Genomic DNA, 11153 nt, shown 5'->3' with positions numbered 1-11153 from the left:
TCATTTAGTATCTCCCCCATTTTCTGTGGCTCCACACAAAGGCCACCTTGCTGATCTTTGAGGGGCCCTATTCTCTCCCTAGTTACCCTTTTGTCCTTAATATATTTGTAAAAACCCTTTGGATTCTCCTTAATTCTATTTGCCAAAGCTATCTCATGTCCCCTTTTTGCCCTCCTGATTTCCCTCTTAAGTATACTCCTACTTCCTTTATACTCTTATAAGGATTCACTCGATCTATCCTGTCTATACCTGACATATGCTTCCTTCTTCTCCTTAACCAAACCCTTAATTTCTTTAGTCATCCAGCATTCCCTATACCTACCAGCCGTTCCTTTCACCCTAACAGGATTATACCTTCTCTGGATTCTTGTTATCTCATTTCTGAAGTCTTCCCATTTTCCAGCCGTCCTTTTACCTCCGAACATCTGCCTCCAATCAGCTTTCGAAAGTTTTTGCCTAATACCGTCAAAACTGGCCTTTCTCCAATTTATAACTTCAACTTATAGATCTGGTTTATCCTTTTCCATCACTATTTTAAAACGAATAGAATTATGCTCGCTGGCCCCAAAGTGCTCACCCACTGACACCTCAGTCACCTGCCCTGCCTTATTTCCCAAGAGTAGGTCAAGTTTTGCACCTTCTCTATTAGGTAGATCCACATACCGAAGCAGAAAATTGTCTTGTATGCACTTATGAAATTCCCCTCCATCTAAACCTTTAACACTATGGCAGTCCCAGTCAATGTTTGGAAAGTTAAAATCCCCTACCATAACTACCCTATTATTCTTACAGATAGCTGAGATCTCTTTACAAGTTTGTTTCTCAATTTCCCTCTGACTATTAGGGAGTCTATAATATAATCCCAGTAAGGTGATCATCCCTTTCTTATTTCTCAGTTCCACCCAAATAATTTCCCTGGAAGTATTTCCGGGAATATCCTCCCTCAGCACAGCTGTCATCCTATCCCTTATCAAAAATGCCACTCCCCCTCCTCTCTTGCCTCCTTTTCTATCCTTCCTGTAGCATTTGTATCTTGGAACATTAAGCTGCCAGTCCTGCCCATCCCTGAGCCATGTTTCCGTAATTGCTATGATATCCCAGTCCCATGTTCCTAACCATGCCCTGAGTTCATCTGCCTTCCCTGTTAGGCCACTTTCATTGAAATAAATGCAGTTATTAGTCCTATCTTGTCCCTGCCTGCCCTCACTGTTTGACTCGCTTCTGTTCTCAACTGTACCAGTCTCAGATTGATCTCTTTCCTCACTATCCCCTGGGTCCCATCCCCCCCCCACCTTACTAGTTTAAATCCTCCCGAGCAGTTCTAGCAAATTTTCCTGCCAGTATATTAGTCCCTTCCAATTTAGGTGCAATCCGTCCTTCTTGTGCAGGTACTCTTGCCTCTCTTTCTATCCTTCCTATCAAATCTATACCCTGGAACATTAAGCTGCCAGTTCTGCCCCTTCCTGAGTCAAGTTTCTGTAATAGCCATGAAATCTCAGTTCCGTGTTCCCAACCAAGCCCTAAATTCATCTGCCTTTCCTGTCAGGCCTCTTGCATTGAAGTAAACGCAGTTTAATTTATCAGTCTTACCTTGTTCTCTGCCAATCTCTTGTCTGCTTTGATGATTAGACTTGCTTACCTTATCTCCTGTACCAGCCTCAGCCTTTATTCTTTTTTCACTATTGCTTTGGTTCCCACCACTTCCCCCCCACCCCCCTTCCTAGCTTAAAGCCTCCGGAATAGCACTAACAAATTTCTTGTTACTCTGTCCTCACTTTTCCTTGACCTTGCCTTTGGCTAATTCTCTTAATCCATCTACTACTGCTTGGTTCCATTTCTGCCTGTACAAGATACCCCAGGATGTTATTACCTTAAAGGCATTACATACACACAAGTTGTAGTTATTGTTATGGAATGAATTACAATTTACATATTGCCAGAAGGAGCTTTATGTCATAAATATTTCTGAGGAATGGCTGGAATTAAATTCCTTGACAGGTGCTTTCAGCAGCAGGATCAATTTTTTTTAATCCAGAATCTTTATAAATTTTAACTTTTTAAATAAATAAACTCCTAAAAAGGTTGACCCATGTTGAAGTATGATTCTACAAGCCTGAGTGGCCAATGGAATTGTCTAAATTAGCTCAGATCAGTTCATCCAGCATGACCAGGAGTTTACCTTGAGGATTTTCTGGTTGTATGGTGTATTATTACAAGGAGATAATTTACTCCCTGCCCAATTAGTAGAGCTTCTTCAACCATTTAAAAGTATATAGTTGCTGTGGAACTACTGATAAATAGGTTTCACGTTCCATGTATTAAAATGGTGGTTCAGGTTAATAAAGCTAATTTTATGAATCAATGGCCAAGTCATGTCTTTTATTTTTCAGACATGACTTAGGGAACAAATTACTCCAGCTATGACAGGAAGCTTCCTTCAAAGATGTCACACCACCTTAAAGCAATCACAAATCAAACATGCATGAAACTGATAATTTAATGAGATGTTAGCATTTAAAAATCATAGCAATATTAAAAATAATGATGTACAATACAAAGCATAATTTTAAATGAGAACTTGATTGCAGATTTAAATAATAGGAAAATATTGATTGATCTGTACAGACTTACAGATTATTAACTTAGTTTATAAAAAAATGTATAAACATTTGAAAAACAAAAATAAAATGTTAAAAGAATGTCTGATTGGAACAAAACAAAGTGGAGGGGGAGACACAATACTGATTCAGGGAATATTGTCTTTCTGAGTTTCAATACAATAAAAGATTACTAATAGTCAGTTTTTAATTTCATTGCTCTGCCCGTCCTTACACAGTAGGTGTTGATTCTGTTGGAATCCAATTCTGTTCCATGAGAGTTATACTGAAGGTATGAGTGAGGTAAGGAAATCATCCCAATGGTTCGTCATCTGAAATAGTAAAATGACAAACCAAAGCTGTTCAAATACAGTTATAAGAAAATCAATAAATCTATTAATATATTAAAAACCTCATACCTATGCACACACTAAATTTCACCATTCACAGTTGTAATGGGAAGTGCCTATGTAAACGTCATGCTGTAATCTTCCCTTCCTTCCATTCGAGGTTTACCACTGGCCCGAAACAGTAGTTATAGTTATTTTTGTTTTGCAATTGCTTTGATAATGGTGAATGAACCACTATAATGATAGATCCCACATTAAGTTGTTCACATTATCCCACATTTACATAGCAGCAATCAGTTAGACAAACTTAGCATTTGCACAATCTTAATGTAAAGTATATAGCATCTTATAAATGTTCCAACTCTTATTCCAATCTGTACACAATTATTCCAATAAGTACCTTGAGATACTTATATAGAATAGACTTTGAAGCAAAATGGCGAGAGTGATGTGTGACACAGGATTGAATGTGTCACTGCATACCTAGTGTAGCTTATTCCATGGGTTGCAGAAAAATTCTCTCCTAATTTCCTCTGTTAAACTGCTTTTTTACATAATCATGGACGAGGCCTGTTGGTCAAGAGCTCAAGTCCCAAAAAAATGTCACATATTTATTTTGTGTGTCAGTATCAATTACATTATGTACAATTATAAAATGGTACTCACACTATAGAATAAGGCTGTGCAGAAAAAGCAAGGAAATGCAACTAATTGGATTGTGCTTTCACAGTGGGCTGAGTTGCCTTCTCTGCTGTACGATTCTATCTGTTTGTCTAAGTATCATAACCATTGAACAACATCTAAACGTTTGCTGTGATAAATTGCATGACAGGCTCCAAAATGTAGTAAATTTGTATTATTGCAGCTTTGGACTTGGATCTTAAAACACAAAAAATCATTTGGATCCTTCTATGTTTTGAATAGGAATTATTATTGGTTGGTGACATCAAATGCATAAGGTATCTCTCTTCCCTGTGATTTCCGCTATCAAGGATAATAAAAGTAATACTATCATGCCCAAGTTCTCCTCCAAGTTTCAACTTATCCTGACAAGGACATATACTGCCCTTACTTCATTACTGTAGGGCCAAAATCCTCATACCTTCCTTCCTAATACCATAGTGGGAGCACCATCACCGCAAGGACCGCAGATGTTCAAAGTGATAGTCCAACTTGAGATAAGCAATAAATGTATCCTCGCCAGAGACCCCAAAATTCAAGGACAACTTGCATTTATATTCTTCTTCTTGAGTTCTCTGCACTTGTACATTTATGTTGTGGTCTGGAGCTATGCATTATGATGGTAAACACTCCAATTTACTTTCCATTGCGTGGATGACCAGGGATATTTTCTGTTCTTTCCCACCTGCCACTGGTGTGTGTTGCAAGGATTTACAACTTTAACTCAATATCTCTTTGACCACGTCATAAATGCATCCTCATGGCCATTAACTCCTGGAGTTTGACTTGAATCCGGAATGTCTGGCTACCCTCTGTGGTATGATACCTTCTTGCAACTATATAGCACCTTTTATGAAGTGAATTCTTCCAAGGTATTTAACAGTCACGTTAACCATCAAAATGTGATATTAAGTTCTTTTTTAGATTTTTTTAAGGGGATTCGCAAAAACATTGTTGTGACATAAGATAACATTTTTTTATGCAACTAATAGGTATGCACTACCTGAAAGAGCGGTGAACACAGTCTTGATAATAACTTTCAAAGGATTCATACAAATACATGGAAGGAAACTATTTACAGGGTTATTAGAAAACAGCAGTAAAGATGGACTAATTGGGTAGGTCAACCAAAAAGACAAGATTGGCTATATGGTCTCCTTCAGAATGATTTGATCAGATATTATTAAGGCAAATATGCAAAAGAACTAAGATATAAAAATTTGCAAAGAGCTGGTAACTGCTTGACTACAATGCTATTAATGACACAGTCCACTGGCTACTTGGAGGGTAGTTTGAGATCAGTGACTCCATTATGAAGTGACCTCAGGAGAGAGCGGGAAGTTGAAACAGTAGCCGTCAGATCAACAAAACCCTTTACTTCATCTGGAAAAGTTTGCAACTTTAACAACTCCCAAGATGCTTTAAAAATCTATTTGTCAGTCAAGGAATCTAAAATATTTAAAGGTTCTGGGTCACCAAAAATATCTGTCCTGGAAATCTTGAAGTCTCTTTTACAAAGTCACTTGTTAGGCACATAGGAGCAGAAGGAATAAGAATCTGCAAGAACTTCAGGACCTATCTAGAAAATATAAGTTACAGAGAAAAGCATTTACATGAAGATAAAAACCTTCTTCACAAAAAAACCTTCCAAAGGATATTTTGGTTTCATTAGGCTGTCCTGGAAACGAAGTGCATTTATCAAGTGTGTAGCTAAGCCTGACAAGCTAATGAAACCCAGGTTCCACCCATGGTCTGCACTTGAGCTGTTTAATCTCAGGTAAGGCAATCTGTGCATGACACTAGATCTCAGTGTCTTGGTAGCCTTCCAGGATCATCCTCTAAGAAGTCTGTGCATGCCCAGAAAGAATTAATTTGGCTGTGCTGCCCCATTATAAAATAGCTTCTCTATGCTCACAGTCAAGGCTCTCACATAAATAATGACCCCTTGAACAAGTTTCCTGAAGGGATATCCCTCCCCCAATAACCATAAAAACCTGCAGTCAGCAGGATGGAGGGTGAGAAAATCTTCATCAAAATAGTTTTATGGATCACAGGCACACATGAATTATGTTGCCATGGTAACAACTCCAGCTACTTTAACTGGTTACAGGCAGCAGACAGCTGTGCACGCTGCACGGCATTAAAAAGCCAGAAATGGTGGAGATGACTCGATTAAATTGGTGGTGAAATAATATGCCCACCTTCTATTACGATAGGTGTTTAGCTCTTCCTGAAGAACAGATGCCCTCTTTTGAAGGAAAGTCACCTAAAGTATAAAAAAAAGTAAAATGTAAAATTAAACATAAAATAGCAATTAATAAACAAAATATTTTGAATGAAACAGGTAGGTTTCAGCAGTTTATGCTGCCTAAACCTAAAAATGCTATTAAAATCGATTGCGCTGAGAGGAGCAAACAATGACAGGACTCCCAGTTGATGCAACCTTAACCTTCAAAGATAACCTTGTATTTAAATAATACTTACATATAATTAAAATTTCCCAAGCAACCATACCATCTAATTTTTTTGTGCAGTGTGTGAGCCTTCTAAATTATTTTACATGCGGTGCAATCACTTGAAGGGAATGCCTTGTGAGCTTGTGGAAATTCTTTATGATGTACAGTTTCGAGGGAACACTGATCACAGGAACAATATCAAACAAAATACTGAGGTATATGATTGTCTCGTGGTAATTATCGCTAAAATATCAATCCAGAGATTAAAACAGAAATTACTGAAAAGCTCAGCAGATCTGGCAGAGTCTGTGGACAGAAATCAGAGATAATATTTTGGGTCCAGTGACCATTCTTCAGAACCGATGGTAGCTCAGGAAAAGATTTTTTTGCAAATATAGAGTCGGGGGAGGGGATAAGAAGTAAGCAATAGATGGAGATAGAGCCTAAAGAGAGAGAAGAAGTGCCAGAAGGATTGGTGCTGGGTCCACTGCTTTTTCTCATTTATACAAATGATTCGGATGTGAACATACAAGGTATGGTTTGTAAGTTCGCAGGTGACACCAAAACTGAGATGTAGTGGACAGCGAAGAAGGTTACCTCAGAGTACAACAGAATCTTGATCAGCTGGGCCAATGGGCTGAGGAGCAGCAGATGGAGTTTAATTTAGATAAATATGAGGTGCTGCAATTTAGAAAGGCAAATCAGGAGAGGACTTACACACTTAATGGTAATGTCCTAGGGATTATTGCTGAACAAAGAGATCTTAGACTGAAGGTTCATAGTTCCTAAAAATGGAGTCTCAGGAAGACAGGATTGTGAAGAAGGTGTTTGTATGCTTGCCCTTATTACTCAGTGCATTGGATACAGAAATTGGGAGGTCATATTGTGGTTGTACATGATATTGGTTAAGCCACTGTTGGAATACTGCATGTAATTCTGGTTTCCCTGCAACAGGAAGGATGTCGCGAAACTTGAACAGGTTCAGAAAAGATTTACAAGGATGTTGCCAGACTTGGAGGGTTTGAGCTAAGAGAGAGTCTGAATAGACTGGGGCTATTTTCCCTGGAGCGACAAAGGCTGCGGGTTGACCTTATAGAGGTTTATAAAATCGTGAGGGGCACACGTAGGGTAAATAGACAAGATCTTTCTGGGGTGGGGGAGTCCAAAACTAGAGGGTATAGAGGGAAAAGATTTAAGAGGGACCTAAGGGGCAACTTTTTTACACAGAAGGTAGTATGTGTATGGAGTGAGCTGCCAGAGGAAGTGGTGGAGGCTGGTACAATGCAACATTTCAAAAACACCTGGATGGGTATATGAATAGAAAGGGTTAGAGGGATATGAGCCAAATACTGGCAAATGGGACTAGATTTATCTAGGATATCTGGTTGGACCGAAGCGTTTGTTTCTGTGTTGTACATCTCTATGACTCTATGACAGTTGGACAGACAAAGGAGTGAATAACGGTCAGCATAGGCAAATGAATAGCTGTTAATGGGGCCTATTAGGGCCTAACAATGGGATGTGTGTAATAGCAGATCATCTGATTGCAAGGTCTGGTGTGTAGGTGTTAGGAGAACATGGGAGAAGGTGCCTCAGGTCTTAAAATTGTTGAACTTGACATTCAGTCTCCAGAAGGGAACAGGTGGTGTGTTGAAATGGCAGGCAACTGGAAGCTCAGGACCTTTTGTGCGGACAGAATGTAGGTGTTCTGCGAAGCGGTCACACAGTCTATGCTTCATTTCCCCAATACAGATGAAACCACTTTGTGAGCAGTGAATGCAGTAGACTAGATTGAGTGAAGCTGGAGATGTTGGAAATGGTGGGTAATAGTCCAGCAGGTTGCCACCAAAAGATACATATCCCCCTCCCCCCCCTTGTCAGCCTTCTGCAAGGACTGCTCCCTCTGGGACACCCTGGTCCACTCCTCCTTCTCTCAATACTGCCAGACCTGCTGACTTTTGCTAGCAATTTCAGTTTATGTTTTTTCCAGCATTCGCAGTTCTTTTGTTTTTTTTATCAATCTAGACACTCAGGAGATGTTCTGAAATCAAATCCTGCCATGGCAGATAGTGAAATTTAAACTCAATAGTAATCTGGAAATAAGAGTCTAATGATGACAAGAAACCATTGCCAATGGTCAGGAAAAGCCCACCCAGTTCACTAATGTTCTTCAGGGAAGAAAATTTACCATGCTTACCTGGTCTGGCCTCCATGTGACTCCAGACCCACAACAACATGGCTGACTCTTAACTGGGCAATTAGGGATGGGCAATAAATGCTGGCCTGGTCAGCGATGCCCATTTCCCATGAATGAACAAAACAAAACTGACACTGAGCCATATGAAGTGACATTGGGGCAGATGTCAAAAAGCTTAATCAAGAAGGTATTTTTATGGACTGACTCAAAGAAGAAAAGTGACACAGAGACGATTGGGAAGGAAATTCACAATTGACTAAACAATTCCCTCAACCTCTATTTGTTAGCTAGATTAACTTAGTAACCTGGTTTCTAAATGGCCACTCCAGACCTGATCGGGTGTACCCTAGAACTCTGTGGGAAGCTAAGGAGGTGATTGCTGGGCCTCTTGCTGAGATATTTGTATCACCGATAGTCACAGGTGAGGTACCAGAAGACTGGAGGTTGGCTAACATGGTGCCACTGTTTCAGAAAGGTGGTCAGGACAAGCCAGGGAACTATAGACCAGTGAGCCTGACCTCGGTGGTGGGCATATTGTTGGAGGGAATCCTGAGGGACAGGATGTACATTTTTTGGAAAGCCAAGGACTCAATAGGGATAGTCAAACATGGCTTTGTGCGTAGGAAATCATGTCTCACAAACTTGATTGAGTTTTTTGAAGAAGTAACAAAGAGGGTTGATGAGGGCAGAGCAGTAGACATGATCGCTATAGACTTCAGTAAGGCATTCGACTAGGTTCCCCATGGGAGACTGATTAGCAAGGTTAGATCTCATGGAATACAGGGAGAACTTGCTATTTGGATACAGAACTGGCTCCAAGGTAGAAGACAGAGAGTGGTGGTGGAGGATTGTTTTTCAGACTGGAGGCCTGTGTGACCAGTGGAGTGCCACAAGGACAGGTGCTGGGTCCACTACTTTTCATCAATTATATAAACAATTTGGATGTGAGCATATGAGGTATAGTTAGTTAAATTTGCAGATGACACCAAAATTGGAAGTGTAGTGGACAGCAAAGAAGGTTACCTCAGATTACAATGGGATCTTGATCTGATGGGCAATGGGCTGAGGAGTGGCAGATGGAGTTTAATTCAGATAAATGAGAGGTGCTGCATTTTGGGAAAGCAAATCTTAGCAGGACTTTTACACTTAATGGTAAGGTCCCAGGGAGTGTTGCTGAACAAAGAGACCTTGGAGTGCAGGTTCATAGCTCTTTGAAAGTGGAGTCACAGGTAGACAGGATGCTGAAGAAGGCGTTTGGTATGCTTTCCTTTATTGGTCAGAGTATTGAGTACAGGAGTTGGGAGGTCATGTTGCAGGTGTACAGGACATTGGTGAGGCCACTGTTGGAATATTGAGTGAAATTCTGGTCTCCTTTCTATCAGAAGGTGTTGTGAAACTTGAAAGAAAAGATTTACATGGATGTTGCCAGGATTGGGTGAATTTGAGCTGTCGGGAGAGATTGAATAGGCTGGGTCTGTTTCCTTGGAGCTTGGAGGCTGAGGGGTGACCTTGTAGAGGTTTCTAAAATCACGAGGGGCATGGATAGGATAAATAGAGAAAATCTCTTCCCTGGGGTGGGAGAGTCCAGAAAACTAGAGAGCATAGGTTTAGGGTGAGAGGGGAAAGATATAAAAGAGACCTAAGGGGCAACGTTTTCACGCAGAGGGTGGTACGTGTATGGAATGAGCTGCCAGAGGAAATGGTGGAGGCTAGTACAATTGCAACATTTAAGAGGCATCTGAATGGGTATGAATAGGAAGGGTTTGGAGGGATGTGGGCCAGGTGCTGGCAGGTGGAACTAGATTTAATTGGGATATCTGGTCGGCATGGACGAGTTGGACCATGCTGTACATATCTATGACTCTATTTCTGAATCCTTGCTGTCTTTTTCCAAATCCATTTTCTAGACCCAGTTTAAGCCCATACAGAGTTTTGTTTTCTCAATTTATATAGGTTCTGTAACTGGCTAAATATTTTCCCATATTATGAAAAGTTCTAGACACATAGAAGAAGGATGTCCTCATAGGTACAGATACCAAACACAATTTTTAAACTTGTTAAACTTCTAAAAGTTCAGCAAAGCATCAAGCAAGGTGAGGAAGGAGCCAAGATCCACTGCAGGGAGAATGGGCGCGTGTCAGTGTCTGGGGAAGAAAGCGGGCATTATTTCTTCCCATCTCATTTCACTTTAATAGTAACAATCTGATTTCCCTGCGTTAAATACAAGTATGATCAACTGTATTGATTTGTGAATAGGTAACTGTCTCCCTCTATCCTCAGAGTTCAAACAGTCTGCATTCATAATGTTAAGGCTTGGATTTTAAGTGTGGTGGGAATAGAACATAGAACTAGAACATTACAGCGCATACAGGCCCTTTGGCCCTTGATGTTGCGCCAACCTGTCATACCAATCTGAAGCCCATCTAACCTACACCATTCCAGGTATGTCCATATGCTTGTCCAATGACGACTTAAATGTACTTAAAGTTGGCGATTCTACTACCGTTGCAGGCAAAGCATTCCATACCCTTACTACTCTCTGAGTAAAGGAACTACCTCTGACATCGGTCCTATATCTATCACCCCACAATTTAAAGCTATGCCCCCTCGTGCTCGCCATCACCATACTTGGAAAAAGGCTCTCCCTGTCCACCCTGTAATCTAACCCTCTGATTATCTTATATGTCTCTATTAAGTCACCTCGCAACCTTCTTCTCTCCAACGAAAACAGCCTCAAGTCCCTCAGCCTTTCCTCGTAAGACATTCCCTTTATACCAGGCAACATTCTAGTAAATATCCTCTGCACCCTTTCCAAAGCTTCCACATTCTTCTTATAATACGGTGACCAGAACTGTACACAATACTCCAAGTG

At 40.4% G+C, this 11153-nt stretch overlaps 2 protein-coding genes across 5 annotated transcripts in view; both read right to left on the bottom strand.

The window, feature by feature from the left end:
* axin2 (axin 2 (conductin, axil)) overlaps nt 1–2901 on the bottom strand; it is an 85998-nt gene extending 83097 nt beyond the window's left edge. For all 4 annotated transcript variants that reach the window (XM_043715078.1, XM_043715080.1, XM_043715079.1 and 1 more), the window contains exon 1: nt 2833–2901. The gene's annotated coding sequence lies outside the window, so the exon portion shown is untranslated. The remainder of the gene's footprint in view (nt 1–2832) is intronic.
* Nucleotides 2843–11153, bottom strand: part of cep112 (centrosomal protein 112) — a 547625-nt gene continuing 539314 nt past the window's right edge. Inside the window, exons 29-30 of the mRNA XM_043715232.1 lie at nt 5830–5894; nt 2843–2929 (exon numbers count right to left, since the gene is read on the bottom strand). Of these exons, the coding sequence (XP_043571167.1) occupies nt 2926–2929; nt 5830–5894 (69 nt within the window). The 3' untranslated portion in view covers nt 2843–2925. The remainder of the gene's footprint in view (nt 2930–5829; nt 5895–11153) is intronic.

This window comes from Chiloscyllium plagiosum, chromosome 24 (genome assembly GCF_004010195.1).
Source record: "Chiloscyllium plagiosum isolate BGI_BamShark_2017 chromosome 24, ASM401019v2, whole genome shotgun sequence".
In the NCBI taxonomy this organism is placed as follows: domain Eukaryota; kingdom Metazoa; phylum Chordata; class Chondrichthyes; order Orectolobiformes; family Hemiscylliidae; genus Chiloscyllium; species Chiloscyllium plagiosum.
The sequence above is the reverse complement of the archived record's forward strand: the minus strand, read 5'-3'. Positions and strand labels throughout refer to the sequence as shown.